The 27,821-nt window shown below is 56.0% G+C and overlaps 14 protein-coding genes across 14 annotated transcripts; 6 read left to right on the top strand and 8 right to left on the bottom strand.

Moving 5' to 3' along the window:
• Positions 1–111: 111 nt before the first annotated feature.
• Positions 112–1,075, bottom strand: QBC33DRAFT_168403 (uncharacterized protein). The gene has a single exon (XM_060422297.1). It carries the CDS (start codon positions 873–875, stop codon positions 234–236), a length of 642 nt encoding a protein of 213 aa, XP_060288016.1. The 5' UTR covers positions 876–1,075; the 3' UTR covers positions 112–233.
• QBC33DRAFT_554966 (uncharacterized protein) lies at positions 919–1,612 on the bottom strand (the record flags this gene model as incomplete). Its single annotated transcript, XM_060429576.1, has 2 exons — positions 919–1,210; positions 1,281–1,612. The coding sequence occupies 2 exons, from the start codon at positions 1,610–1,612 to the stop codon at positions 919–921; spliced, it is 624 nt and encodes a 207-aa protein (XP_060288015.1).
• Positions 1,613–2,124: 512 nt separating this feature from the next.
• QBC33DRAFT_511293 (uncharacterized protein) lies at positions 2,125–2,693 on the top strand (the record flags this gene model as incomplete). The annotated part of the gene is made up of 2 exons (XM_060425830.1): positions 2,125–2,178; positions 2,337–2,693. The coding sequence occupies 2 exons, from the start codon at positions 2,125–2,127 to the stop codon at positions 2,691–2,693; spliced, it is 411 nt and encodes a 136-aa protein (XP_060288014.1).
• Positions 2,694–2,870: 177 nt separating this feature from the next.
• Positions 2,871–4,704, top strand: QBC33DRAFT_592405 (putative mrna cap methyltransferase). The gene has a single exon (XM_060431682.1). It carries the CDS (start codon positions 2,963–2,965, stop codon positions 4,535–4,537), a length of 1,575 nt encoding a protein of 524 aa, XP_060288013.1. The 5' UTR covers positions 2,871–2,962; the 3' UTR covers positions 4,538–4,704.
• A 511-nt stretch (positions 4,705–5,215) lies between these two features.
• Positions 5,216–6,105, bottom strand: QBC33DRAFT_168313 (Clr5 domain-containing protein). Its single transcript, XM_060422296.1, has 2 exons — positions 5,542–6,105; positions 5,216–5,400 (listed from the first exon to the last, which is right to left on the bottom strand). Exons 1-2 carry the CDS (start codon positions 5,962–5,964, stop codon positions 5,386–5,388), a joined length of 438 nt encoding a protein of 145 aa, XP_060288012.1. The 5' UTR covers positions 5,965–6,105; the 3' UTR covers positions 5,216–5,385.
• Positions 6,106–7,512: 1,407 nt separating this feature from the next.
• QBC33DRAFT_167889 (uncharacterized protein) lies at positions 7,513–9,380 on the bottom strand. The gene is made up of 3 exons (XM_060422294.1): positions 9,121–9,380; positions 8,939–9,064; positions 7,513–8,869 (listed from the first exon to the last, which is right to left on the bottom strand). Exons 1-3 carry the CDS (start codon positions 9,217–9,219, stop codon positions 7,601–7,603), a joined length of 1,494 nt encoding a protein of 497 aa, XP_060288011.1. The 5' UTR covers positions 9,220–9,380; the 3' UTR covers positions 7,513–7,600.
• A 579-nt stretch (positions 9,381–9,959) lies between these two features.
• QBC33DRAFT_554961 (uncharacterized protein) lies at positions 9,960–11,945 on the bottom strand (the record flags this gene model as incomplete). The annotated part of the gene is made up of 3 exons (XM_060429575.1): positions 9,960–11,601; positions 11,670–11,813; positions 11,878–11,945. The coding sequence occupies 3 exons, from the start codon at positions 11,943–11,945 to the stop codon at positions 9,960–9,962; spliced, it is 1,854 nt and encodes a 617-aa protein (XP_060288010.1).
• Positions 11,946–14,754: 2,809 nt separating this feature from the next.
• On the bottom strand, positions 14,755–16,966 carry QBC33DRAFT_444453 (WD40-repeat-containing domain protein; the record flags this gene model as incomplete). Its single annotated transcript, XM_060424277.1, has 7 exons — positions 14,755–14,831; positions 14,888–14,963; positions 15,019–15,490; positions 15,546–15,922; positions 15,987–16,154; positions 16,212–16,753; positions 16,816–16,966. Coding segments are annotated over 7 exons (1,863 nt in total), but the record flags the coding sequence as incomplete, so codon positions are not given.
• A 681-nt stretch (positions 16,967–17,647) lies between these two features.
• On the top strand, positions 17,648–19,916 carry QBC33DRAFT_167707 (mitochondrial Rho GTPase). The gene is made up of 2 exons (XM_060422290.1): positions 17,648–17,767; positions 17,831–19,916. The coding sequence occupies exons 1-2, from the start codon at positions 17,758–17,760 to the stop codon at positions 19,702–19,704; spliced, it is 1,884 nt and encodes a 627-aa protein (XP_060288008.1). The 5' UTR covers positions 17,648–17,757; the 3' UTR covers positions 19,705–19,916.
• Positions 19,917–20,884, bottom strand: QBC33DRAFT_167708 (uncharacterized protein). Its single transcript, XM_060422291.1, has one exon. The coding sequence runs from the start codon at positions 20,582–20,584 to the stop codon at positions 20,129–20,131; it is 456 nt and encodes a 151-aa protein (XP_060288007.1). The 5' UTR covers positions 20,585–20,884; the 3' UTR covers positions 19,917–20,128.
• Positions 20,885–21,089: 205 nt separating this feature from the next.
• On the top strand, positions 21,090–23,047 carry QBC33DRAFT_524848 (uncharacterized protein). The gene has a single exon (XM_060426753.1). The coding sequence runs from the start codon at positions 21,519–21,521 to the stop codon at positions 22,767–22,769; it is 1,251 nt and encodes a 416-aa protein (XP_060288006.1). The 5' UTR covers positions 21,090–21,518; the 3' UTR covers positions 22,770–23,047.
• A 68-nt stretch (positions 23,048–23,115) lies between these two features.
• On the top strand, positions 23,116–25,349 carry QBC33DRAFT_167741 (soluble quino protein glucose dehydrogenase). Its single transcript, XM_060422292.1, has 3 exons — positions 23,116–23,784; positions 23,840–24,511; positions 24,620–25,349. Exons 1-3 carry the CDS (start codon positions 23,461–23,463, stop codon positions 25,127–25,129), a joined length of 1,506 nt encoding a protein of 501 aa, XP_060288005.1. The 5' UTR covers positions 23,116–23,460; the 3' UTR covers positions 25,130–25,349.
• Positions 25,350–25,814: 465 nt separating this feature from the next.
• QBC33DRAFT_511284 (uncharacterized protein) lies at positions 25,815–26,597 on the bottom strand (the record flags this gene model as incomplete). The annotated part of the gene is made up of 1 exon (XM_060425829.1): positions 25,815–26,597. The coding sequence occupies one exon, from the start codon at positions 26,595–26,597 to the stop codon at positions 25,815–25,817; it is 783 nt and encodes a 260-aa protein (XP_060288004.1).
• A 454-nt stretch (positions 26,598–27,051) lies between these two features.
• QBC33DRAFT_554955 (uncharacterized protein) lies at positions 27,052–27,735 on the top strand (the record flags this gene model as incomplete). The annotated part of the gene is made up of 2 exons (XM_060429574.1): positions 27,052–27,070; positions 27,152–27,735. 2 exons carry the CDS (start codon positions 27,052–27,054, stop codon positions 27,733–27,735), a joined length of 603 nt encoding a protein of 200 aa, XP_060288003.1.
• Positions 27,736–27,821: the final 86 nt, after the last annotated feature.

Genomic DNA, 27,821 nt, shown 5'->3' with positions numbered 1-27,821 from the left:
GTGTCAGCATTTGGGACCAGAGCAATCTCAATCTCAGAGAGACGAGGTAAAGTAAGGTCAACCCCTTTTCACAAGCATGTCTAATCTGATTTGAGGGCCTACCTATATATAAGCATCCTACAGCTGCCAACACCACAAGTTGAAGTCAAATACCTGTTTAGCATCCCTCTTTCCTCCATGACCGCAGATGAGAAAGCTGCGAGGGCGCTGATATCCTGCGGATTTGATTTCTGCTAAGGTGAAGCTTGTCCCTCGGCAATGCTCAGCATATGATGGGCAGTTGACAAGAGGTCGGCAAGCCTGTACCTATCCAAGGCAAGTTCTCCTTTTTCTATAGCCCTCGCCATGTTGCGTAAGTGTTCCTTCGCAAAACCGATGTATCCATGAGGGCAACCCGTGTGGCACAGCTGCTGATGCTCGGCTTGGCGTTGAAAAGCATCATCCGTACCGTGCGCTGGATATGTCAGGCCTGTATGGCTGCCGGCGACGGCAACTTCCGGGCCGAAGGGGCGGGTGCTGTCGATGATCATCGTAGGCATACGGTCGGCCCAAGCGCCCACGTTGCTTAGACCATTGTTTGCGTCTACCCGGTTTCCAAGCCCAGCGGCGGGTGAAGGGCTTGGCTCAACTGACAAGGAACCCCAGTGCGTTGTGCCCAAACCGGAGACCCAATCCTGAGTCTGAAGCCCAGATATCAGTGGAGGGGCAGGCCCGAAGGTTAGGGGGCTCAGGTTTGTCCCACGAAGGGAGGTCAAACCCTGAGCCCCAAGCCCAGAAATTGATGGAGGTATTGGCCCGAAGGTTTGGAAATCCGGGGGTGCTGTTCTCGAAACTGGGGTCCAATCTGCCTCCATATCGAAGAAGTTGGTGCGCATCTTCGGTGGAATATAGTCTGTCGAGGGTGTCAGTGACAAGTCCCTAATGGGTCACGTTGATGTTGGGAACAATACCGGCCGGGAACATAGCACGAAGCTTATCGGTCGACACATGCTTCATCTTGGGAATGAGAATCTTCAGGACCTCATACCATGGGACGTCCGACGCCGACTCCCTGACTCTGAATTTCCGAATGGCTTCCGCCTGCTCCTTAGTCATGAGGCAGTAGCTGCGCTGCTGGCACTTGCCCTTCCCATGCTTCCTCAAGTCCGGGTGAGACTGCCCGCAATTATCGCACTGCACCTCGGGATTGTGTCTATCCAGGAGATGAGACCTGAATAACATGTTAGCACAGCAAACGCCAGCCCATCCCATCCCAGTCGCAATCCTTGCTTGTCACTTACTTCACCCGAGCAACAGTGTCGAACCCCCCGTGGTGGTTCTGCTGTCCGGGGACTCCGCAGTAACTGTGCAGACCATTACGATGGTATGTCTCAAAGTGGCAAGGGTATCTCTTCGTGCTCCTCCCTGTCTGGGAACTCCCACAATGGGTGTCTGTTACGCGGAGCTCAGACCCTGCAGAAGAGTCGAGTTCGAGAGTAACAGACGCTTGTGCGAGGCTGAAATTGTCATCGTCCTGCCGTTGCGTGCAGGTGGGGGGTAACCAAATGCCTGGCGGCAACACAACCGCGGGATCCTTGCCGCTGGGGTCCTGCACGCGACCGCCCATCTCCATCTAGCTGGTAATCGAAGGCAAGCTTTGTTCGAACAAATCCTTCGAGTAACACCAGTTTCGTGAAGGAGTAGGCAGTTGCAAAACAATACCACAAGACGAGGCAGCCCGAGAACGAGGCAAACGAGACGACGAGGCCTACATATCTTGGTCCCTTTCCCCGAATCCTCTTTACCGACTCCATGACTGTGTTACTTGCGAAACTTCGCTGCGAAGCTTCGCGAGAAACCCCGCCATACACGCTGGTTCTACAATACTGTGGAGTGGGCCGCCGCCTGGATGCCACCAATGCTGCGGCCGAGGCAGTGCGAAGCTATAGTCAACTGCCTGACCAGATCGGTTCTATGGCTCCTGTCAGCATCCGTCCCAGGCGCCACAATATGCGGAGCCCGCGAAGCTTCGCATGGGAACATGGACCACGGGAGATATCCACCTCTGTATTATTGCTGTGACTTCCGCTGCAAAGCTACATCTTCGACTATCACCATCAGGTGATCGTGCAGCCAGCCGCTACAATGAACTTCAAGGCGACGAACGCTGACGGGATGGACGCGGCCCAAATGGACAACGTGGGTGCGCCTCTTTGCCAACCACAGACTAGTCGCGTGTCGCGAAGCTTCGTTCGCACGCTTAAAACAAGGGATAGTACCAAATATGGAAGCTCTCCGTCCCTTCCAAGCAGATTTAAGCCTGCCCTTCCTCAGCAGTAAACTACTCCAAGTCCTAGGCCGTCTGTAAGCCAGGTATCTACACCAACTTCTCCTTGTCGGTCCTCACGCTGTCTGAACGTGCAGCATTAACTATCAGCGCTGCCAAAACTCTACAGCAGCTCTCCGATAAGGTCGTTCCCATCGACCTGGATGCTGTCGCTAACGTTGTGGCTCAAACCGGGGCAAGCGTCAACTTCCTCGTCAACTTCCTCGTCAACTTCCTCGTCAACTTCCTCGTCAACTTCCTCGTCAACTTCCTCGTCAACTTCCTCGTCAACTTCCTCGAGACTCCCATCTCCAAGAGGGAGTTTCATAACAGGACGTTTCTCGCAGAGACCCCCAAGTGTAGTATCATCGCATTGGGACAGGGGTAGAATTAGAGTTATGGTGGCCCGTGGGGAGCTGAATAAGCAAGCATGGACAAGTGCTAGGCAACATGCCGTTAACCTGGAAGGCTAGGAGCGTCTTGGTAAAAACTCCAAACATCCAACACCAGAAGCAAATCAGGTCACTGTATACAACCAACCTGCCTACACACACATCAAAGCCCTAGTCATTGCAATAGTCTAGTTTTAATTTTGCTTGGTTGTCATCATACCTTTGTTCCTCGACTCTCCATCTGCCTCCCTCACATTGTACGACAATGCCGGGCAACCGCGTGACGGAAGGTGAGGCTGATGATCAACCTCGAACCTTCGACGCCCGCAAGCTCGAGCCCGCCCAAAGAAAACGTTCGGCCTCACCTACAAAAAAAACCACACCGTCCTCCTCCACGAACCCACGACCCGGCCGGCCCAACAACGAATACGACAACGCCAATGACGACCTCCCACAGCCCTTCGATGCGAAGAAGCTCCAGCCAGCCAAGAAGCGCGCACGCTCCCCCTCCCCGGGCGCCAGCGCCGGGTCAGACGGCGCCGGCGCGCCGCGCAAGCTGAAGCGGCCGGGGCAGCGGGCGCGCATCAGCGAGGCGGAGCGCGAGCAGATCCGTCAGCGGGCGCTGGAGCGAGAGCGGGCGGCGGAGCAGGAGGCACGCGTCGCCTCGTCCTCGGGGACGACGCCGGACGCGGGGCGGGCGGCGATCAACGACGTGGTGCGGGCGCACTACAACGCGGTCCCCGAGCGCGGCCGCGACTGGCGCAAGACGGACAGCCGCATCCGCGGCCTGAGGAGCTTCAACAACTGGGTCAAGAGCTGCGTCATCCAGAAGTTCGCGCCCGCCGAGGACCACGTGCCCGGCGCCATGGAGCGCGGCGTCATCAGCCCGGACGGCCAGCTGTGCGTGCTCGACATTGGCTGCGGCAAGGGCGGCGACCTGGGCAAGTGGCAGCAGAGCACCCAGCCCGTCCAGCTGTACGTCGGCCTGGACACGGCCGAGGTGTCCATCGAGCAGGCGAGGGAGCGGTACCGGCAGATGTACAGCCGCGGTAGGGGCGGCGGGCGTGGTGGCAGGGGCGGGTACAACAGGCGGCCGGCCCCGCCGCTGTTCGAGGCCCAATTCCACGTCAAGGACTGCTACGCCGGCTCGGTCGGGGACGTGGAGATCGTGCGGCAGGTCGGCTTCGCCTCGTCGACTCTGAGCAGCAGCCGCGGCTTCGACGTCGTCAGCATGATGTTCTGCATGCACTACGCGTTCGAGAGCGAGGAGAAGGCGAGGCAGATGCTCAAGAACGTGGCGTGCGCGCTCAAGAAGGGTGGCCGCTTCATCGGCTGCATCCCGAACTCGGACGTCATCAGCAGCAAGGTCGAGGAGTTCAACAAGCGGGCCGAGGAGCAGCGGAAGAGCCGCGAGGCCCGGGGGGACAAGGAGGAACCGGTCGAGGACGGCGAGGTCGAAGAGGGGAAGGCCGAGGCGACAGCAGAGTGGGGCAACGATATCTACCGAGTCAGGTTCCCGGGGAAGACTCCCGATGACGGCATCTTCCGGCCGCCGTTTGGGTGGAAGTACAACTTCTTCCTCCACGAGGCAGTCGAGGAGGTGCCCGAGTACGTGGTGCCTTGGGAAGCCTTCAGAGCCCTGGCCGAGGACTACAACCTGGAGCTGCAGTACCACAAGTCCTTCTCAAGCGTTTGGGAGACGGAGAAGGACGATCCGGAATTGGGGCCCCTGAGTGAGCGCATGGGGGTCAGAGAGAGGGGCGGCGGTCCGCTTCTAGTCACCCCTGAGGAGATGGAGGCTGCGAGCTTCTACGTGGCGTTCTGCTTCTACAAAGTATAGCACCCAGGACGTTTAAGGACTAAAAAACCCGGCAGGGGCTGGAAGCTGGACACGCGTTAAATTTTTCCTAGGCGTGGGCAGCCGGGCCGCTGTTCTGTTGTCTATGTTTTTGTATGATAAGAAATCACGCAGCAAGCCACGAGACAACTATGCCAGGGGAAGACTTAATTTCGTTGCTACTATTGCCCATGGAGAGAGGCAAGCTCTATGACGTGTGAAGGAAGGGCTGGCTGACCTGAAAGAGCAGCTTGGAAGAGAGACCCCTGTTTCAAACTCAAAATCCAAGATTCCACAACGAATTCGTGCGATGCACTTTTCTCCTACTTCATGAAAGATGAACCCAGCTGGTTTAAACCATCCCTTGGCGCCCCCGATTTACGCATATGGACCCATACCCTTCAAAGATGTCAGGGGTAAGGGTGAGAGGGGGATCAGGGCAGGAGAGGAGGGGCTCAACGTTATTCCTGCCCACGGGACACCAAGTCTCATCCAAAACACAGGAACGTAGACTGACTCAAGGAACTCACAACCAGCCCTAGGGGGCCTTGACTCTCCCAGAATTGGAAGTCAGGAGCAGAGGCGGGGGGTTTGACTCCCACAACCCGCAGCCGGGACGGACTAGGTTAGCCAAGGAGGTAGAGTAGTAAGGGTTGTCCTGCAGCGGGATGACCTGCTGCTGCTGCTGCTGCTGGTGGTACGGGTCCGAAGAATGCGGCTGGAACTGCTCAAAGGGGCTGTAGTACCCTTGCAGCTGCACCTGCTGACTGAAATCGGCCGTCTGGTCGCCGCCCTGGTAGCACTGCGACATGGTCGTCAGGGTTCCGGCCGGGCTGGTGGCTCTGCTCTGCTCAACTGGCATACCCCTTTTTGGAGAGAAGGCAAAGTCAGACTCACTCGTAACGGGGAGGGAAAAAAAGGGGGGAAGGGCTTTTCTTGTTTTATTTTGGTGACGAGCTCAAAGTGGACTTGGTGGCTCACCTGCCAACATCGTCATCAACACTGACGGGCGATATTGGATATATCTGCGACTCCAGGCCGCAGAAGGGGCCGTTCGAGGGGCCGGAACGCGTGCCCGGCTGGTCAGAGTTTCCCGGGCTTACCGGCGGCGTCACAGCGGCGGTGCTTTCCCCCCCTTCAAGCGGGGCCGCCGGGAGGGCATGGACTTGTCCGTCCGAGGAGCCCTTCCGCCGACAGTTGTACTTGTGTATGCCCCATTTTTCGAAGCGAGAGCGGTACGCCCGTGTGCTGAGATGGGAGTCAGGAGGTAATTCAACTTGCGCGAGTTTGTAAAACGAGGGGGTGGTCACCCACGAGGCCTTGAAGTTGTGCTTCTGCTCCATGATTGTCTGGACTTCGTGGAGAGGAATGTTTTGCTCCTTGTAGAGCCTCATGATGATGGCCATGTGCTCATCCCATTTCTTAGTCATGTTCTAGCCGGTTGAAAGAGGGTATCTGTCGGCGGATTTCGGGCTGTTTGCTAGCTGATGCTTGGCTTCCTTCCCTCCTTGACTGGGTAGGCGGGATGTTGGGGCCGAGGCAGTCTCCGATGGCAGGGCTGGCACGGTGATGCTGACATTGGAGGGCTGGTACAGATGAAAGAGGCGAGGAGGAAAGGCAACCTTGGATACAGGTACGCAAGACATATATGTGTCGGACGCCTGCCGTTGCGGAGGCAGAAGCTGTGAGCAGCTGTGAAGACTTAGTGATTACATGTTGGAAATGGCAGGGCAACCATTGAGGAGGCTCGACAAAACTGTCCAGGAGATCGGTGAGGCAAGAGTCGAGATCAATCCGAGATACACGTCGGCTTCTTTGGAAGGGGGCGGGCGAGAGGGCCTGTTGTCCTACAATGAAAACAGACGTATCAACTGTCCCCTCAGATTCCAGGCCTCCTTACGTAGGACATAGGGTATGCGGTCCAAATATGTGTTCTAAACCTGGGACTTAACAATTCCCAATGGGAAGCACGCCTTGTAATGGGAGGTTGGTGTTAAGTTCACAAGGCTGGGATCCTCAGCTCCTCCACCTCTCGCACCATCGCCGCCTCCTCCAAGCCCCAGTTCTAGATTAGTGGTTAAAGTGCTGCGTCACCATTCCTTCGTAGCCAATGGAGGGCGCCCTGTTTCGGTGAATTAACATGACTAAAATTGACCACACGCATCCATGGAGCCACCCCCGCCATGGTAGCGACAAGAGGAACCTCTCGGGAGGGTCCCCTCCCGCCCGGCAGGCTTGGTAGGTACATATAGATGCGATCGCATTTGCCTACAAGTTCTGGCGAGGCGAGTCGTTGCGCTGGGCTACCCAACCCCACGTGTAAGCGTGGGGCCCACCCTCGCTGTGAAGGATGTTGCAGTGGCTGCGTCTCTCCTGTCTCCGAGCTCTTTGAGGGTACAGCTGGGGGTTTCTAGCATTGATCAGTTCGCTGGCCGTACCCGGCTTGTCAGAGGTGGACGAGAGCGGGCAGCCGGGACCGGTGAGCAACAGTGCCAGAGTGCCCTCCCAGAAGAGTCGCCGGTCAACGCCGTGCAAAAACCTGTCACACCTCCAACGAGGTCCAGTTAGCGAAGGTGGCAGGTAAGCAGAAGCTTTATTGGGTCTCAGCCGCAGGGGGACAATTGGGTCGGGCGTCGCAAGATTGTAGCCCAGTAAGATATTCCGTCGAATAGCACCGTGTATTAATATAGATTAGCTGTCAAAATATTATGTACCTCCACACCTCTGCCTATGCGGGAGCATCCAGCTTATTAGGAAGCAGGCCCTTCGAAAACAGACGTGAGGGGTAACTAAGCATACTAACAAAGAGCAGCGAAGGAACAAAACATAGAATCCTTGCCAAAACGTGGATGGGATATCGGATCGGAAAACTTAGCAGCGTCATGACCATGGATATATTTGTAACGCACTCCGCACGCAATCAGAATCAAGACTCTCGTTGCATCGCTTGCATAACCTCCGCACACGTGTACCAACCGCTCACCACCACCAGCGCGCCTCGTCGTATGCCGACAGCCTCGTATGACCTGTCAGTCGGTGTGCAGAGACGCAAACCCACTCTCCCGTTTACGCCGCTACCGGGGGCTTTTCGACAGGGGCCTCCACGGCATCAGCCGTAGTTGGCGCGGTGGGGGCCGTTGCCGCTGTGGCGCTGGTGGCCGCGGCCGACGCAGGTGACACGGCTGTCGGGCTGCTGACCGTCTCCCCGCCCGTGATGACGCCCGCCTCCTGGCCCTTGTGGTCCCCAGTGTCTACCTCGAGCTTCTTGCCCTCTTCGAGACCCGGGCTTGGAGTCGTGACGGCCGGGGAGCTGGGCTCGACGGGGCCCGAGGCGACCGAGCGGATCACCTCGAACCACTTGGATGCCTCGGAGGCCGAGTGCGCCTTGAAGGAGAGTTCGGACGCGCCAGTTAGCTTGCTGCTCATCGTCTTCGACCTGTCCTTGCCCTTAACATGGAACTTCTCCCCGTTCGGCAAGCCGATGGTGGCATCGGGCAGGTAGATGCTCAACTCGGGCGTGGGATCCTTGCGCAGGTTGTCACTATCCTTGAATTCGTGGAGGAACTTGGACGGCGTGATCACGTAGTAGCCTGTCTGGAAGCCCCAGGACAGCTTGTTTCGGCTCTTCCGCTCAAGGCTGCCCTCGATCAGTGCCTTGGTCGAGGTGTGGTTCATATTCGGGAACTGGACGCTTTCTACTGATCGCGGGGGGTCATTGGGGTTAACGAGCGTGTCAGCGTTGCGGGTGACGAATCCCTTCCATTCAAAGTCTGGCGGGATCCGCTGAACGGCGCCGAGCATGTCGCTGTATAGCGCCCGAGTCTTCTCGGCCTGGCCTCCGACAAACTGGGTAAATGCTTCCATAGCCTGCTGCAGCACGCTGATGACATGGGTTTCGAAGGCCTGGAAGTTGTTCTGCACCGCAATCAAGTCGTTTCGCTGATTGTTCTCCTCCAGCACCTGCTTATTGAGCCTGTGGATCACTCCGCGCTGAATCACGTAGGGGTCGTCATGTGGTGACATCTTGCCTCCTGTCGACTCGAAGGACGCCGTGTGCTGGCCGAGCAACTCGATGTGCTTCTGAGTCGTGTTGCGAGCTTTCTCCACCTCCTTGGCTCCCTTCTGCGCACCATGCGCCAACTCTTTGACCTTGCTCTTGATCTCCTTGTGCAGACGTTCTAGGACGGGCAGGACGGAGCCCTTGATGCTCTTCTCGGTTTCTATGTTGGTGTTGACGAGCGACTCGGTATTGGCCCTCATGTTCTCGAAGAAGCCGGCGATGCCACCAAGGCTCTGGTCAAAGTGTTGCCCCTCCTTAAGGGGCTTTGAAATGGTCTGTATAAGGGTAGGAAGAGAGGGTAAGTATGGGTCCTGTCCGGGCCGTGTCAGGGTCGGGTTGCGTACCTTCAAGACTTTCTCATACTCTTTAGCCTGGGCCTTGTGGCTCTTCTCCACCGCCTCCATATACTCCTCTAGGTAGCCAACAGCATGTTTCCATGCCTGCAGTCTTTCTGCAAGTCGACCAGCGGCCTGGGGAAGACTGTTAGAGCCGAACTGTGTAAGTTTGGAGGAACCCGGAAGCTTACGCTGCTAGGGTCTGTCTCTGGCACGGCATCGTCGCTGAACGTGCTGGCCTGAGTGCCCTGTCTCGAAGGGAGATCCACTCCTGATTTGGGGTGAGCCATGATTGTTTGCTTTGGCGTGAGAATTTGTCTTCACGAGATTGCACTTTTCGGAAGGTTTTGGGATTTGGAGTTGAAGCTGGAGGATATGAAACTGGCAATGGTCAGAGGTGGCTATTATATAACCTCGGCGAAGATATTACGCTGTATATAATGAGTTCGGCGTGCATGAGAGATCGGGCGGTCAATAGCAAAGTGGGCGATTTGGTTGCCAAGGCATGGCGTCGATCGCTTAAGATCAGGCCTTGCTAGATAAGGGAAAATGGAAGCCAGTAGCAGCCCGCCATGACGTAATACTCTCCGTCCCCAGCTGAGATCCGCATACCATGCACAGATTTACATGGTGCATCAAACCGCGTGAACGGGACGCTCGATCTTGTCTGTCGCATACACAAGAACAGCAGCACCTCAATTGGAGAGTCAATCTCACTGTACACCGCGGAGCACTTAACCCGGGGTCGCCGATTCCTTCAAATCGTTTTTTTTCCCTTCGAACCTTGTGGGCCGATTTAAGGGGGGTATCGAAATCATACTAAAACATAACATGAACATGAACAACAGAGATTTGATCACCTGCCGCCAACTCCGTCCCCTGTCTATGACCTTCCAATTCCAACCTGCCGTGAGTCCGGTACCTCAACTCCAAGTGTGGTGCTGGTTTCCAGCCTTCCTACCTGCCTTTGAAAGGCGACGTTTCAATCAAAATCGCAAAGAGTACAAATTGCCGTGGACATATACACCGTTCAACGCTCTCGCGCCCGTAGTATTATTAGCCGTCTCCGTTCGTCCATGTCACCCGCATACGCTGAAAGGCCGAGTGACGACTGCCGTCTTCTCCCTGTAGTCGGCCTGGGTTCACCTAGACTGGGCTCTCGGTGTTCGTTTGACACCTCGGGAATCATGGCCAGAACGTCCGCAACCGGGGTATGAGAGAGGATAGGAGACCCCGGAGCGCTCATTGCGGTCTCGTAATTGGGCAGTGCGGAACCCTGGGCGATCTGTAGTGGGCGGACGGGAGTCCTCACCGCTGTCTGGTAGCTCGGGACTTTGCTCAGCTCGGTAAGGTCGGGGAAATCGACGTGCTCGGGGGTATTGGACCCTGATGAGTGCTCGCCACTGGCCCGGCGCGATAGTGGCGCCGAGTGTGATTGTGACGATGAATGACTGGTCTCGTTGGCATGAAGGGGCGTGGCTCCTCCAGAGCCCGAAGCCCTGGAATGCAGCGAGATGTTGCGGTGCGATGACTCTAGCGACATGCTCTGTAACCTAGACGAGAGAGCCGCTGGCGGAACAGCCGTACTGGACAGCGCTGCTGCCAGGTTCTCGGCAGAGCCTGCATGAGAGTGGGCGTAGAACGGGCTGTTTACCCCCGATTGAACGCCTGGCGTCTGCATTCCACTGGCGTCGACATCGTCGTAGAGCTCGTCAAGGACATGCTCTCCATATCCCGGCGGGGCAATTATGGCGTTGGTCGACTCGGGCGTCCTTCCTGGCGGTAACTGACGGACAAGGTTCCCTTCCTCGTCCAAGGGCATGGTTGGCGAGATGAATATGGTAACCGGGAGAGTTGCCCGGAGCTCTGAGATATGGCCATCGGGATTCTTCAATGCCACAACCAACTTGAGCTTGTGTCGAACTTTGATCCCGTGAGCATTGACATCTTGCACACACTTGCCGAGCCTCCTGGGCAAGTCGAGAGCTGCATCCAAAACCCAGCCTTCTTGGCCGGTGTCTTCAATCATATCACGCCAATGTTCCTCACGGTTCATCGTCAAGGTCCAATGAGCGACTTCCCTCTCCTTCTTGTGGTGCCTCAAGGTGTGCCCGGCCGCCCCTCGCAGTATGATGTCGTGAACTTCGACCAACTTAATCTTGATGTCGCCCATGTCCAGCCCCTTCAACAACGGTGTAAACCTCGTCTCCAACGGTATAGAGCTGCCGAAAACCACAGCCTTCTGCGGCACCACAATCGAGTATTCCACCTTATTCGGCCAGATATTCTCCACACTCATAGCATGGTGGAATTCGAGTGCCGAGGAGTCGAGTGTCCGTATAACCCGCAATCGCTTGTAGGCATGCAAGTCGTAGGACAGCTTTCCTCTTGCCACAGTTGCCTTTAGCTTGTATGTGATGCTTGCCTCGGGCATACCCTCCACGCTTTCACATGTGTCTCCAGGCAACATAAACTCGAAAGGCCATTCATAGTTCCCTGCAGCAAGCGTGACACCCTTTGTGGCTGGTAGGCCAGATGACGGGTCCGGCGCACCTATACCTGCGAACGGCCGCCATCTGTGGGTGAGGATTGTTGTTGTCTTGTTGTCTTGTCGACTTTCTGATTCGATGCGCCTGTGGCTGTCGGTCTCAAGTCGCTCCACCTGCATTACCCTCCATGTCAGTGCGGAACTGGGGAATTTGAACAAGAAGGGACAGGACCACACATGCGCCTGACTTACGTTAATCTCATAGTACCAGTTAATCTGAGGTGGACATCCTCGATCTTCAGGGACGACGGCAAACACAAGACAACCATGCCCTTCAACAATTGGCCAGAGGACTCATGCTCATTCCCACGAAAGACAATGAAGTCATTGTCAAGGCTGGGTTGAAGAGTTAGTAAATTGAATGTCAGGGAAGCAGTTAGAAGCCAGCGGCGAGACGTACCGGACGTCAAATAGGGTAAAGGCGTTCCTCCCTGTCACCGAGTTGAATGGGTTGAACGACGACAGCATTGTCAGGGAATGGGGTGGGGGGGATATGTTGGACTGGACGAGGACGGACGGTGCCGAATTAGATATAATCTATTACCGCCATACGGCAGTACAGAATGCGATCAAGTGCAGGTGGACAGGTGAGAGTAGGATAGGAGCGGAGCAAGGATGTACGGAGACATGTAGGTTTGTTCCGGAAGGAAGGTGTTTCCAAGAGAAGAAATCCTGCGGCTCTTGGCGAGTGTGAGAAGATAGGGAAGGTCACTCTGAGCAGAAGGCGAAGGCTGAGAAAAAATAGCAGTGACTACATGGAGATATCGGGAGTACGCAAGTTTTGCGCCATCTCGAGCTGATAACGCATGTATGCATATGTATGCTGGACCCGTAAAGATTGGCATAGTGGCATGCCCAGCTCATTGAGTCATCATATTGCGCAGGGTACCAAGTACCAAGCACCAACCATCCAGGTACCGAGGCCAGGAGCAGCCTCAAGAAGAGACGGTGGGGACTTACTAGTGTCTCATGACGGCCGACCACGGGATAACATCATGAAGCCAAGGAGAGGCAAGGCATATGAGGGCAAAAGGTGGGGTCCCAAACTACGCGTAGAGAGGTACCTACGGATCCGTTTAAAGGTAAAAATGGACCCACTATGTGGCGAGCTTGCCTTGGCGGCGGTAGCGTACACGGCAGAAGGGAAGAAAGAAAGAAAGGAGCAAGGATGAAAACCTACCAGATATGTCTGAGACAGATAAAAACGCATGGCCGAAGCCGGTATTATTATTGGAAGTGCCAGGTTGTGGCGGTTTCTCTAAGTGTAGGAGTAAGTGGGACTACAGGAGCCGACAGTGGAAGGTACCGCACCACCTGCTTATATAAGTTGCAAGGACCTTCCTCAGCGGGATGCACCCACGGTACCTACATACATGCATACAAAAGAGCTATCAATATCCCGAAGACCCAGCCACAGACTCAAGAAAATAATACGAAGCGCCAAGAGTCAAGACTGATGAGTCTGTTAAAAAAAGACAGGAACGTCTCCTTGGAATGGTCCGCGGAGATCCTCTCTTGGAAAAAGGAGGGAAAGAGCCTGAGGTTTGGCGAGGATGCCCGAAAGACCACACGATTGTTGCCCCATCGCCCAGCGGCAGTTTTTGACACATCACAATCCGCAGTCACGGTCCACAGGGTGTTAGACACGGGGCTCGTGGCAGCTCCTTGATGGCGCGACATGACGACAACAAAGGTGGCTGATCACCAGCTTCTGGATTTGGAATGCGGTTGGCAACCCCGGTTGCTGAACGGGAATATTGAGGCAGAGCCAACGGCTACCCTGCGACGTTTCCTAAAGGAGGAGGTCTCACTTCTGCCATACTACCACTGCTCCTCTGTATGTGACTACGGTTAATGGTGTGGCAGCCTGACCCAAACCTGAACCCCTGCACGTAGACTTTTGGAAGTGTGTTCTACAGTGTAGAAGCCTTCAGGCCGCGGTTCAGCTTTAAGAGGACGAGGGGTACTTGACTGAAATATCCTGTGAACTGCGCAATGCTATTCCGAATGGTGATATTCCTACCTAGCGTGGCTGCATGCCGAGTCAGGGCTGAGGGATATCGCAGGTGCACCCATTCATGTACTTGTATGTACAGTACCATCCATGAGGCCATGTCGACGCAAGGATCGTCAGTTACCGGCCCCTGGGCCCTGGGTGCTGAATAATCGTATAAATAGTTCAAGCTGGCAGTTATTGATTGCGTTGTTATTAATTGAATCTGTCAGGGCAGACGTCTAGCCGTGTGACCCACCCACAGTAGACGCAAATGTTCCGCTCTACCTCCGAATATCGGTTATGGTTAAGGGACGGGAGCTCTGAGGCTAGGTACGCAGTACAAGCATACGAACATGGGCTGACAGAATGTTCAATGAAGGATGGCCACATTTCGGTGTCTCTTTTGATTGCGCCAACGTCCCTCACAGCCGTTGGCTTGGTTGGTCTCCGCCTCTTAGTAGTTTGGGTAGTGGTGAGAAAACACAGGTCATCGGAAATTTAGCACAGTAGCCATCGCTTTACCATGGGAGTTACAAAGAGATGCAAGGTCTACATAGGTGGAGTCTCTGCGTGCAGCATGGAAAATGAAGTTTAATCATCGGCCCGGTTCGGTAGCTCACGCCAGCCTTACAATCCATGGAGATTACAAGCCACGTCCGGATGCAACACGTGGGATTGCGCAGAATTCACATGCAAACTGAAGTCATCAATTCTTTGCCGGATCGGTTGAGCCTCTTGCTAGCCTGTCGATCAATCGATAAGAGTCCGGCTTGTGGTTGATCGGGAACGGGACTGACCGGAAGCAGCAGCCTCGACCCGACGATCCATGTCTCTGGGTCCACAGATCCATCCACTCATTCCCACCACTTTGAAGTTGCGACAAAAATCCATCATTTGCACATTAGACCGAATGCATAAATTCCAACTGCCAAGCCCATGATTTCTCCTGACGTTCTTAGGCATTATTAGCAAAGTAAAACCGTTACACTACTAAGTAGGTATTGTTATATACGCTCAGTATCAAAATAGTTGGTTTATGCACATGAAATATACAGATTAATCGCAGGTTGCGGAGTTCACATGAAAGGGAATCCCCAATGGCCCTCTTCATCCACCGAGAATGTCGTAGACCAAACCTCCGCAAAGTATCGACTGCGACATGAATTGGAACCGAGGAGCGCACCTGCTGGTGGTATTACGGACGCGGCGTTTGAACCGATGCAAGAACAGCTTCGACACGGAGAGCGCCTACTGTCTCGAACGAAGAGCAAACTGAAGCTGCTAGCCGTCCAGGGGCGCTTTCTCTTTGGCCTGAAGATCCGGGTTGTCGGACGGGCGATTCCATGTCCGTACGTGACCTAACATTGCGTTTTAGTAACCTTGTTTTGCGCTCCCAGTCTGTAGTGAAACGTACCTGACTTGCAACTAGTTATTATCGAGTCCTCGGTGAACTCCAGCCAGCATAGCGGGTCCTTGTCAACTGTTTTACTCTGCAACACGTTGTTAAAAGGTCCAAGTGCCAATTTTGAATCGGGGCATACATACCAAAACAGGAGGGAGCATCGCCGTCCTTGATCTCGGTTCTACTGGGTGAGGAAACGATTTCTCCTCTTCTCCCTCGGCCGATAGACTCGAGTCTGAGCGTACGCGGCTCGTTGGCGTGCTCTGAGACTCCCCTCTTTGCAAGGACACCAACCGGGATGGCATTGCACCTCTCTGGCGCACCGAGGCAGCCCTCGGCCGGTGGAGCATACCAACACTGAAGTCCCATAGGCAAAGCCTGCAGTCCTCTCCAACACTTCCGAACCGGTAGTTTTTGTCGTCACATCTCCAAGGGTCAAATGCCACCGAGGTTACCCACGAGTGATGCCCCTGGCATCTCGCAATGAGTGCCGACTCGGATGGACACCAGATCGAAATGAGGTCGTCCTGTCCACCAGTGAGGACGTACTTTCCGTCTGGCGACCAGCAGACACACGTAAGGCCTCCGTAGTAAGAATAGAAGAGGTTCAGCAGCCTAGCCAGTGTGAGCAAGGTTTGCAGGACCTGCGGGGCGGGGGAAGTTCACGTACTCTTCTTTCAAGTAGTCGATGATCCTCAAGGATCCATCCTCCGAAACGACAGCGAGATGGCGTTTGTCTGGGGAGAAGGCGAAAGCGTTGATGCGCTGATTCGACAGCTTCCACACAGCTACTGGGTTTGTCCTCTGGTTTTTCGAGTTGACAGACTTGTTGACCTGGATGTTGACACCCTGGACTCCATGATGGACACCATTCGTTCCATTTGAGTCGCCGTTTTCCTTTGATCCCTCTTCATCCACGGAGAAGAGGGCGTCTTCTTTCTCCTTGTCGTACACGACAAGTGACCCGTCCATATGGGCGGCGAGGAAAAGGGTATCCGAGCCAGGTATCCATCTAATCTCGGACATGGGAGTTCCATTGATGATGCCCTAAGTTGGGTCAGCTCAACGTCTTCCTAACCTCGCTAGGCGATAAGATCCAATGGCCTCCTACGTTTTTATTGAGCCGTGTGTATCGTTGTGATATCGGTTCCCACCAAATGATCTCACCTGTCGAGAAGCCCATGATGACATCAATATGGGTCGCGCTCTTGGTGAACCTGTTAACGTCATGACACAAACAATGCGCCTTGGTGAATAGTATCTTGGTCAAGTATTCCGCCTACGCAATGACTCAACTTTTGCACATTGGTTTAACCCTGGGAAGGGGTCGCCCTACCTTCGTCGGAGACGAGAGATCCAGCCATTGGAATGCCCGGTTGATATTGGCAAAGGCGAAGAGGCCGTCGGCAGGCCTGTCTTGCAATCTTTTGGCGAAGATTTCGTGCAAGATAACCCGTGATATGAAGGAGGAGTTGCTCTTGGTCATATTATTTTTGGGCTTCCTCCTCTTCCCAGCATCTTTTGGATTCCCCTGTGTCAGTAAGGTGCTTCCCTCCCCGAACGCTGGAGTATTTGAAACCGGGGGCAGGTCGCCCGAGTTCATGCGCCCGGCCTCGCTGCTCTCGCGCATGTCGGTGGAGGATTGGCTCTCATTGGGATGTTCCTGAATGCTTGGCTGCAAGCCGCCAGAGGACCTGGAGGCAACTTTGTAGAACGATGGGGGCAGCGGTCGCACGTCGAGGTTGATCAGCGATAGCTTGGTCCCCGCCGTTGCGGGCTGAGGGTTCGTGGCGAGTGGATTGGGATTCACTATGGGTGCCTCGGATGGGTGCGGCGGGGGTGTCGCAAGGTGAAGGTCTTCCTTGAGGACGTAGAGACCTAGCATCACAGGTCAGCCCTGCACGGCATCGGGTGGGCACATACTCAGTCTCAGGGCTTACCCTCGCCAACTAGGAATTGATAGTCAGGCCCCGACGGGTTCGAGAGGATGTTATTCGTCTCGATCATCGGGGCGATATGCCCGGCGCCGAGAGCGGCATTGTAGGACGCCTGAGTTGGATATCTCGGCGGAGGCGGTAGGACGCTGCGGAGAGGCACAATGGTCAGCCATCCTGAATGCGCCAGGGCTGAAGCGAGCCATTGATTGCACAAATTTAAACGGGCAGGTCTCACAACATGGCTTTCGACTGCGGGAGTTTCGATACAACACCAGCAGAAGCGGAAGCAGCACGTGGCACAGGGAACGGTGGCCACAAGACTCGGGTGTGTACGCGACGGCAAGGCGGGTATAATCGTGGTGATAGTAGTGGTGGTGGTGTCTCGTCTGGTCTTTGGTCGAGGACTCGGGAGGACGTACGAGCTGGAAAGGAAGGGGATGGAGTTGACCAAGCAGATAAGCCGGCCTACACTAGGATTAGAAGTTTAGCTCTCAGTCCCCAGGTCGCCGTGGGGGCTGGCCAGTCTTGCCAGTCTCCATTATGCTCCTGCACCCCTCTTTCTCTATCCCTGCACCTAGGTTATTAGCTAAACCTAACTTAGCCAGCGAGCGTATGGGGTGGTGGAGGACTCGAAGCGCAACGGGATAGGCGGGGCAGTGACCCGTCCCCAGGATTATCCTAGCCCTCGGAAAAATGCGACTGGGTCAGTCGCACTGATGGAATGACGGGACCTGAATGACCTGACAGCAACTTTATCACATCACCAGTTGACCACAACGCGGTTTTCCTTCTTGGGCGCTCTGATACCCGTCGATAGTGGTTTGTTTGTTTTATTTGTCTTAACCATTAAAAGTTGAGACCTCCCAAGGTTGATTGGAAAACATCTCTAGCGCCGCTGTGAGCCATGGTTTCTCTGTAGCTTCTCAAGCCTTCCGAGAGGTCAATATGACGACGGGTGCGCATTCCAACCTGTTCCCTAGTCTGCCTAGGCAATTAATTGACTAATTCTGGATTGCAGTCCGTGTTTGCGTCTGCGGAGACGAAGGGACTGGCAAGTCCAGCCTCATCGCTTCCCTCGTTAAGGATGTCTTCGTTGCGAACAAGATCCAGTCGGTGCTGCCCCAGATCACCATTCCTCCCGGCCTGGGGACCCCAGAGAACGTCACGACAACCATTGTAGACACATCTGCCCGTCCCCAGGACCGCACAACGCTGCGCAAGGAGATCCGCAAGTCCAATGTCATCCTGCTTGTCTACTCGGACCACTACAGCTACGAACGCGTCGCCCTGTTCTGGATGCCCTACTTTCGCTCTCTCGGCGTCAATGTCCCCGTCGTGCTCTGCGCAAACAAGTCTGATCTGACGGGCGATGGAAATACTGCCCAGGTTGTCGAGGAAGAGATGCTCCCCGTCATGGCCGAGTTTAGGGAGATCGATTCATGCATCCGGTCCAGCGCAAGGGACCACCGCAATGTCAACGAAGTCTTCTTCCTCTGCCAGAAAGCCGTCACCCATCCGATCGCTCCGCTATTCGACTACAAGGAGGGCAACCTAAAACCTGCCTGCGTGGATGCCTTGAGGAGGATCTTCTATCTCTGCGACAAAGACCAAGATGGCTATCTCAACGACGAAGAGATGCACGACTTTCAAGCCAAGTCCTTCGAAAAGCCATTGTCGCAAGATGACCTCGACAACATTAAGCTGTCCTTGAGCAAGGCGGTCCCGGATTGCGACGTGGAAAAGGGGCTGAATCTCCAAGGCTTCCTCCACCTGAACAAGATCTACGCAGAAAAAGGGCGCCATGAGACCATATGGACCATCCTCCGAAAGCATCATTATACCGACAGCCTAAGTCTTGAGGACAGTTTCCTACACCCCAAGTTCGAGGTTCCCGAGTACACTTCGGCCGAACTCAGCCCTGCAGGCTATCGCTTTTTTGTCGATCTATTTCTGCTTTTCGACAAGGATAGCGACGGCGGACTTAACGACCAAGAATTGTCAGCCCTATTTGCCCCAACTCCCGGTCTCCCTGCCCAATGGATTGAGTCGTCCTTCCCATCCTCCACCGTACGAAACGAAGGGGGCCACATCACCCTTCAGGGCTGGCTGGCTCAGTGGAGCATGACTACTTTCCTCGAACCCAAGACGACTCTGGAGTATCTGGCATATCTTGGCTTTGAGGCGCCAAACCCCCGCGAGCCGATCACGGCGGCTCTCAAAATTACCAAGGCGCGGAAGAGACGGAGGCGACCGGGGAGAGTGGAACGGAATGTTATTCTGTGCTACATCCTCGGCGCCCCCGTCGCTGGCAAATCCTCTCTTCTGGATGCCTTCCTCAACAGGCCGTTTGACCCGCTCTACCATCCTACCATCAAGCCCCGGCGTGCCGTCAATAGCGTGGAGCTTCATGGGGGGAAGCAGTGCTATCTGATCCTGGAAGAGCTAGGTGAACTGGAGCCTGCCATTCTGGAGAATCAGGCGAAGCTGGATGCCTGTGACTTGATATGCTATGCCTACGACTCGTCAGACCCGGATTCCTTCTCTCATATTGTGGACCTGCGCAAACGCTTTCCGCAGCTCGATGAGCTTCCTGCTATCTATACCGCGCTGAAGGCAGACAAAGATAAGACGACTCAACGCAGCGAGTTACAGCCAGACGCATACACGTCCAGCATCAACATGGCCACCCCGCTGCATGTCAGCGTCACCTGGAGCAGCCTCAGTGAGCTTTTCGTCGGCCTGGCAGAGGCTGCAACAAACCCCAGCACCGCGTTTCCGAAGAGTGAGGAGCCACCACCCGACCGGACGAGTTTGTACGTCGCGCTGGGGGCTACGGCATGTGCCGCACTCGCGGCCTTTATGATCTGGCGGAGGTCGACTAATTCCATGTGAGCTCGGCAGCTCAATTTAGGGCCAAGGGCCCAATCCATTCCCATCACGACTCCCGTCTCCATGCACATTACTCCCACACGAGTTTGCAATACCCCCATTACCTCAAGACATGATACCCCCCTCTACTGTATCTACATATACTTAGTACTTAATCCAATTTTTAATACGCACAGGACAAAAGCCGCTTCGACCAGCGGTAAAGGGAGAGCGCAAGCCTATCGTCCTAAGTTTCAAAATTGAGACATCGTGGTTATGTATTTCCCTTATATTATACAGACAACCGAGTATGCGCGGGAGGATGCATTATCTCGCATGACATTGTGGCGGTCGAGGGCTGACAGATGCCCAGTCACCCTCCGAAGCTCCCTCTCTCCCCACCCCTCTTCTCTCCTTTCCCCGAAACCCACCCCGGCCGATCTCTCTGCTACACGGCCTTCCCCTTCTTCCCCTTATTCCCGGCGCCGCTCGTCCGCTTCTTGTCCGTGCCGGCGCGGTTCTCGGCGGCACCGCCGTCGCCCTGCGGCTTGGAGAACTCCTGGTTCGCGCCGGTCATCTCGAGCGGGTTGACGCCGTCGGCGGAGTCGCGCTTGGCGGTCTCGGTCTCGGACCCGGGCTCGGTTGCGTCGCGTGAGTACGACGCGCCGACGCCCGAGGCGATCTCCTCGTCCGACGGGCCCTTGCTGCTGCCGTTGGTGCGCGGCTTGAGGGACTGCCGGTCCTGGCTGTCCTTGTAGGGCAGGCGGGGCGCCGGGGTGGGGTGGTAGGCTCGCCGAGGGGGCGAGCGGCGGGTGAGGAGGGAGAGGTTGTGGTTTAGCGAGAGGGCGAATGGCCGGATGTGGGTTGCGTCGTGGAGGGCGCGGATGGGTAGAAGGGAGGACATGTTTTCTCTCTCTTTGCAATTGGGTTGATTGGAGTATCGTGGTAGGTTATTTTTGTGGTCGGTTGTGTCTAGGTAGCCACACACCTAAGTTCTGTCAGTAATGATGGCATAGGTACCCCTTCCCTCCTCCCTCTTCATCTGTTTGTTCCCTTCCCATGCTGGAACGTCGATGGCGTGACGTCATGATAGGGGATGGCTCCATCGAAATGTTCCCCACCAAATGCCTGCCGGTACCCTGTACATACCTACCTACAAACGCTATGGCATTAGTAACCCAGCCCTACGGGGAAAAGGGGGGCCAAAATTGCTGACGGTTTCTGTCAGCAACCGTGCTCTGTACTGGCAGAGTTCTGAATGGTGTGAATGCTGCACCCCTGCTACACAGCCCTTTCAAGGTCACATGGAGAAGGCAAATTAATATGCCATTGTTCGTATTTGAACGTCGGCGGCAAGCCAAGCTGGGGTCGAAGATGCCGAAATGCCAAATAAACCCCTCGTGTTGTTTATCTGGCTAACAGCTAACCTTGAGTGGTATTTCACTCTGTCTGAGTAACTAATCTTTATCCACTATCAATCCAATCCGGCAATATCAGGTGAGCTATGGCTTCTGTTGTATCCAAGAAGCGGTGGGCAACTTCGGAGGAATGGGCCGCCCAGAAGCAGACCATCATTGGACTGTATCGGGAGAAGGAGTTGGAAGATGTCATGAAGATCATGGAACGAGATCATAACTTCTTCTCCACGTAAGTCAGAAACCCTACAGCATTGGCCAATCGAAGGGCAATAAATCTCATTTCATCCAAGGGTAAAGATTTACAAGACAAAGATCAAAGAATGGGATATCGGCAAGCGACTCAACGATGAAGATGTCCTCGCCATCCTCCATCTCAAGGCTCAGCGGGGAGCCCAGGGCAAGCAGTCTGAGTACTGGATCATGGGCAAGCGAGTGAACGAGACGAACATCCAGCGCTATCTCAAGAGGAAGCCCCATCTGCTTACTCGTTATCACCGTGGCCACCGGCCCAATCCCGAGGAGTTCGTACGGGTCACTTGTGTGACCCCCCCACCGCCGCCCGAGTCTGTCTGGCGGGTCCCAGGCACCCTGACAGAGACGGAACTCGTACTTGCCGATTGCAGGGATTACTTGCGGTCTTCCCGGGACTCAGGCAGCTGGAGCATTGACGATGAAGGCGTCGTGGTCGGGGCCAATGCTGGACGCCGCGCTTCGGAAGCCATTGATGACATCCTCGCCAAATTCTTCGCTGCGGCAGATCTTCTGTCCCGGTCCGATTTCTCGGGGGCTTTCAGATTGCTGGACCTGGCCTTCCGCTCGACTGCGACGGCCGTCTCGCTCAACGTTCCGAGGGTTCTTTCTCTTTTGATGGCAGTCTTCTCCCGTCTTGACCGGCGCGGCCAGCGGGACACATTAAACATATTCCGGAAATACATTCAGAGCCAGGCAGACTCCATCAGCCAGAGTAATACCAAACTCCCCGTCGTTCTTAGACGGCTCGGCGGGCTTGAGGTAGAGAAATACGATGAGGTACTTCCGAGGATATACGACTTGATGATCGAGCAGTCTGACGAGTTGTTCGGGCCGGGGAGCAACTTGAGCCTCGAGGTCTATTGGGACCGGTATGGGGCTTCCGTCGTCAAGGAGGATACCCCAGACCAAGTCCGGAGTATCAAGAAAGAGCTCGACAAAATCCCGCACGATGCGAAGCTCTACCCCTGGGTTCTCAGACACCAGCGACTTTATGCATGGAAAATCAGCCAGATGAAGAGAGATCAGGGCAAGTTTAACGAGGCCCAGGAAGCTCTCCGCGCGGTGGAACACACCTATACTGATTCGAGCCATGCCGACGCTTCTCGACATTGGTGCTTTGCGGCCATCATAGAAGAGAAGAGGGGGGATATGGTGGCGGCCGAAGCTTATCATCGTCTCTCGCTGAGAATGTCGACGTACAGCGGAGACGAAGACGCCATACAGTTCGCCATGTTCAAGCTCACCGAACTCCTGGACAAGGTGGGCAGAAATGCCGAGGCAGAGAAGATACGGGAGTACGGCAGGGGACGCATCTCGGAACTTGCTGCTGAGGTTCAATGGGACTGGGAGGAGTTCCGGCAACGGACTGCCGCCCAGCCGGTCACCGTTCCTGCCCCTGAGAGCTCAGCTGGTGGTTAGTTATGGTTGTGCCATGACGCGGCTATTCTTGGCGACAGATCGTAACCAAGTTTCCCGGACTAGGATCTCGACATCGCCAGTTGAGTCGGTTGGTTCTTGGGAACTGGTGACAAGTTGGCTATCATTGCAGTTGAAATAGGTATCCGGACGGTGCTGCAAATATTCGCCAAGCGGCGTCTAATGATGGGCTGTGCAGGCAACCTCCCCATTGATCCTTATTGACTTTTAGACCTCGTCTTTGATTAGGTTGTCGATATCTTAAGCCTTACGCATAGCTTTACTCTTTGCCAAGGCTATAGAGGCTCGTTCTATTGGCAGGCTGGCAGCAGTTCAGTTTCAGGCAATGCGAAATCAGGATCCATGGATGCTGTGACATCATGTCAAGATGGCTGTACAACCAGATGGAGGGGTCGCGAGCCAAGGGTCATAGCTTCTTGGATCTACCAATTGTAGAGGTTGGGTGCGTTTCAGAAGTTTGCCAATATTTACTCGCACCATGGGAGCTTATCGCATAGCGTTCGCTCTGTCGAGAAACTCAGACGAGAGATGCGTGCTTAGATCATTGGATGTGGCGGCTTCATATTTGCGCTTGTTCTTCTTCATAAAGAAAATTGGATCGCTTCCAGCCTCACAAGTCTCGTAACAATCAATCACGTCGACGATAGCTTCATACGAACGACATAGATAAGAGATGTTCTACCAACACCTGCGACTAGCTGTTATTGCAGCTCTGCTCCACTCCGGCCGCTGCCAAACCCAGACCTCGACATCTTCGGCCTCAGGTGCCTGCCCGACCGTCTTAACCCCATCATATTCGGCGCCGGTGGTTGGAAGCGGATATGTTGCGCAACTGATTGTTAAAGGGCTCAAGAAACCCCGCGGTCTCTTGTTCGACTCGAATGGAGCATTGCTCGTTGTTCAGCAAGGAACTGGTATCGTCCACGTCACATTCTCTGATAATGGAGGTACCTGTCTTGTGGTAAAGAAGACCACTAAGCTCATCGACGATTCCAACGTAAGAAGCCCCATATTATACTATGCAGGGCCTGACACTGACAAATCCGATATAGCTCAACCATGGAATTGAGCTGTCAGGCGACGGTCGGACACTCTACGCCTCATCCTCAAATGAGGTCTACTCCTGGGCATACGACCCGGAGGCGATATCTGTCAGCGACACTAAGCAGACATTAGTAGGGAACATGAGCAATTCGGATCATGTAACCCGTACGCTCCTCCTCTCCCGCAAGGCGCCGGGTATGCTCCTAGTTTCGCGCGGCAGTGCCGAGAACATGGACGAGGGCGCAGCAGAGCTCTCGACGGGCCGCTCGGAGATCCGCGCATTCAACATCTCGGACGCCGCCGATGGGAAGCCATACGACTACCCGAGCCAGGGCAAGTTGATAGGTTGGGGGCTCCGCAACTCGGTCGGCGTGGCCGAGCATCCCGTCACAGGTGGCATCTACAGCGTCGAGAACAGTGCCGACCAGCTGCAGCGGTCGGGCAAAGACATCCACGAGGACAACCCGGGCGAGGAGATGAACTTCCACGGCTTCCTGAACGGGTCGACGGAGAGCCAGGGCGGCAATTACGGGTATCCCCACTGCTTTGCGTTGTGGAATAAGAACGTCCCAGATGTTGGCGGCATGAAGGTGGGGAGCCAGTTCGCGCTCGAGCAAAGCGCTACTCTGAATGATACAACCTGTGCCGACGACTATGTCGCGCCACGGTTGACCTTCCAGGTAAGCCCAAGACACCAACTAAGGCCCTATGCCCTATGCCCCAAAATAGATGGCACAGCCAGCTAACACTTAGGTTTTTCTCCCCCCCCCCCCCCCCCCGAACCAAAGGCCCACATGGCCCCCCTGGACATCAAGTTCACCAAGGACGGCAGCCTCGCGTACATCACCTTCCACGGCAGCTGGAACCGCAACAAGCCGGCGGGCTACAAGCTCTCTGCCGTGTCCTTCGCCGGCGGCGAGCCCGTCGAGCCCGCCGACAGCACCAAGGCGGCCGTCGACGTCCTCAGCAACGGCGACAACTCGGCCTGTCCGGGCGCCTGCTTCCGGCCCGCGGGCCTGGCCATCGACGGCGAGGGTCGCATCTTCATGACCAGCGATGCGACGGGCGAGATCTACGTCCTGCGCCGCGCAGAGGTCTCGGCCAGCGGCACGGGCGGCGGTGGGGGCGGCACCAGCACGGGCGGCGGCGGCGGCGGCACGCTGGTGACGTCGACGAGCAAGAACAGCCCCAATGCCGCGGCGGGCATGGGCGTGGCGAGGGGGGAGAATGGGCTGCTGCTAGTTTCGCTGACCATTGCGCTGTCAGCCGTGAGTGGCGCATTCTTTGCCATTGCTTGATGGGGAGGAAGGCATACATTGGCCGCTCGTGTGAGAGAGTTTGTGTATATGGGCATGGGACATGACACTCCTTCAGCCTCTTCTGCCAATCGGCAGGTAATATCCTGTATATGACTAGGTATATACATTAGCGATTTAGTTATAATTTTGAAACTAAGAAGGTCATCTATTTCCTCGGCTTCGTTGTGCGCTCCGTCCAGGGTGGGTGGGAAGACATCATGTCTCAATGTAGGTTGGGCAGCATTTAGTTTGCTCGTCCTGACGCCACTGTAGGCGTAACTGCGCAGCGTTCGATCTCCTCCATTACACGGCGGATTTGTTCGCAGCATTTTGCAGCCGTTCGATCTCCGAGAGTAAGGGCGCGCTGCCCAGACGTCTCGAGGACAAGACCCATCCGCCGGCCAACTAATTCCCTATATCCAAATTGCCCGCTCTTGGAATGCCATGCCAAACAGTTGACAAGAAAGGCTACCTTTGCCTGCCTGCTACGCACATAACACCAAACACCCATCGGCAACCACCTCTGACGCGCCCGCGTGGCCTGGCTTTTTGGATCTCGACCTGTCGATGCTCGAATGTCCGATTGCTTTCCACCATGTGGCCACCGCCCCCTTCCCATCCAGGGCACATTAACTTCAAATCGGTCCCGCATCGTCCTCGGCATGCCCCTGACCATGTTCCATCCCTACCGAGCATCCCATCCAGGCCCGATTATCTCTTCAGGCACGGACAGCGTCCCGAGCTTCTCGTCAAGCCACCGCGCCAACTCCTCGGCCTGCCTCCGCGTAGCCAGCACCGTCGCCGCACTGCCGCTCCCGGAACTGCCGCCGCCGCCCGCGCTGCTCGTCGCATGGCTGACGACGCTCGCCCCGGCCCCCGTGCCCGCGCTGAGGACGCTCTCCGCCTCCGACGGCGACCCCAGCGGCGGGCTGGACGGCGGCCTGACCGTCACCACGGCGGGGCCCGCGTTCCCCTGGTGGGCCAGCGGCAGCTCGCGGACCCCAAGATGCGGCAGCACACCCGAGCCCTCCCCCCGCGGGGACGATCCGACCGGCCGGTCCGACCCCGGCGTTGACGCCCCGCCGCCGCCCCCTCCGACGGCCACAAACAGGATGCCGCAGCGCAGGGCGCGCACGACGAAGACGGCGCCGCCCGCGAGCTGGACGGTGACGGCCCTGGCAACGGCCCCGGCGCCGCCCGGGGTGGAGCTGCAGGTCTTTGGCAGCGCGGCCTCGGCGGCGTCGGCGAGGCGCGAGGACGGGCCGTGGATGGCCCACAGCGAGGCGGCGACGGCGCACTGGCGGCGCAGGGCGCGGGCCGACGACGACAGCGACGCGTGTGCCAGCAGGCGGCCCGAGGGCGTCGTCAGCGCCGCGGTGTGGATGTGCGCCGAGAGGTTGGCGTGCAGGAACGAGGTCACCCGCTTGGTGAGGAGGAGGGGCGGCGCTGGGGGCGCGAGCTGCGCCATTGCTTTTTGGGGGGATCTGGGCCTAGCACAGCGTTGGGCGACTGGAGAATAAGACAAAGATGTAGAAATTGGCGCCTTACAAAAGTTGCGGTCGGGATACTGACAGGGTTTTGTACTGAAGCTTGCGATAGGTAGGTTCGTCCGAAGCTGGAGATGGCGGGAACCTAATAAACCTAGGTACTCAAGGAATAACGATGGTACGTGCGTCAACCCCGCCTAAGGCCATCCCCGCTTAGCTTAAAAGGACCCCTCGATTGAGCTGACCGGCGCATTGGCCAACAAGAGCTCGCGTCACCGGCGTGCCTGGAGAGAAGACAATGGAGGGTAGAAGATCATAATATCGGCATTGCCTCAAGAATCACCAGATTCACCAGATCCACCACCCATTAGCGGAATGAACGTCTACAAAACATAGGGAACCCCGCAAGAAACAACCGTCGCTAAAGCAATCAAGATGGCTACTCAGTACGAAGGTATGTCGGTCCTCTGTTTCCATGCTCCGTCCAGCTTGAAAAATACACAAGGCTAACACTTCTCCTTTCCTCCCCACCCAGTCGAGCATAATATCAAGCCCACCGCCGAGTCCGGTGGCCGCCGGCGTCGCCAGGTCGACATGTCCACGTTCACGTCGCACCTACACCAGCTCTCGACCGACGACACGGCATCGGCCCCGCGGCACCACAACCCGCACGCCACTCCGAACCCGGTCGACCTCGCGGCGCTGTTCCGGCTGCTGCAGGACCAGATGGGCACTCTGGCCATGACGGCGCCCACCGAGGCCAACCGCGACTTCCTCCGGCAGCTGTTCGAGTCGCTCGAGGACGACATCTCGAACCCGCCCACCCGGATCCAGGGCGTGTCACAGCAGTACCTGGACGGGCTGGACCGCGTCCCCCGGAAGCAGGTCAAGGAGGACGAGGCCTGCCCGATATGCGCCGAGAAGTACCTGGACGACCAGTACTGCCTGGTAGTCGAGCTGCCGTGCCACCACAGCCACCGTTTTGACCTGGAATGCGTGGGGCCGTGGCTGCTGAGCAAGGGGAACTGTCCGTTGTGTCGGAAGGATTTGACGAAGAAGAAAGAGGTCGTGGTGGAGGATGATGAGGAGGATGACGATCCGAATGGCTTGTATGCGTGATACCATGAAATGGGGCGGGGTGAAGCCTGGCGTTTGGGTTCTTTTTGCAGACTATGGGCTGAGTTCAGAAGCTGGCGTTTGCAAGC

This window comes from Phialemonium atrogriseum (genome assembly GCF_030411735.1).
Source record: "Phialemonium atrogriseum strain 8032-3 unplaced genomic scaffold QBC33scaffold_2, whole genome shotgun sequence".
NCBI lineage: Eukaryota > Fungi > Ascomycota > Sordariomycetes > Cephalothecales > Cephalothecaceae > Phialemonium > Phialemonium atrogriseum.
The sequence above is the reverse complement of the archived record's forward strand: the minus strand, read 5'-3'. Positions and strand labels throughout refer to the sequence as shown.

Coding starts and splice junctions, on each gene's coding strand:
- QBC33DRAFT_168403 (XM_060422297.1), bottom strand. CDS start 875: ATGCGCACCAACTTCTTCGATATGGAGGCAGATTGGACCCCAGTTTCG.
- QBC33DRAFT_592405 (XM_060431682.1), top strand. CDS start 2,963: ATGCCGGGCAACCGCGTGACGGAAGGTGAGGCTGATGATCAACCTCGA.
- QBC33DRAFT_168313 (XM_060422296.1), bottom strand. CDS start 5,964: ATGACTAAGAAATGGGATGAGCACATGGCCATCATCATGAGGCTCTAC.
- QBC33DRAFT_167889 (XM_060422294.1), bottom strand. CDS start 9,219: ATGGCTCACCCCAAATCAGGAGTGGATCTCCCTTCGAGACAGGGCACT. Junction 9,065..9,120: donor CAGAGACAGACCCTAGCAGC/GTAAGCTTCCGG, acceptor AGTCTTCCCCAG/GCCGCTGGTCGACTTGCAGA. Junction 8,870..8,938: donor AGTATGAGAAAGTCTTGAAG/GTACGCAACCCG, acceptor ACCCTTATACAG/ACCATTTCAAAGCCCCTTAA.
- QBC33DRAFT_167708 (XM_060422291.1), bottom strand. CDS start 20,584: ATGTCCTCCCTTCTACCCATCCGCGCCCTCCACGACGCAACCCACATC.
- QBC33DRAFT_524848 (XM_060426753.1), top strand. CDS start 21,519: ATGGGCAAGCGAGTGAACGAGACGAACATCCAGCGCTATCTCAAGAGG.
- QBC33DRAFT_167741 (XM_060422292.1), top strand. CDS start 23,461: ATGTTCTACCAACACCTGCGACTAGCTGTTATTGCAGCTCTGCTCCAC. Junction 23,785..23,839: donor AGCTCATCGACGATTCCAAC/GTAAGAAGCCCC, acceptor AATCCGATATAG/CTCAACCATGGAATTGAGCT. Junction 24,512..24,619: donor CGCCACGGTTGACCTTCCAG/GTAAGCCCAAGA, acceptor CCCGAACCAAAG/GCCCACATGGCCCCCCTGGA.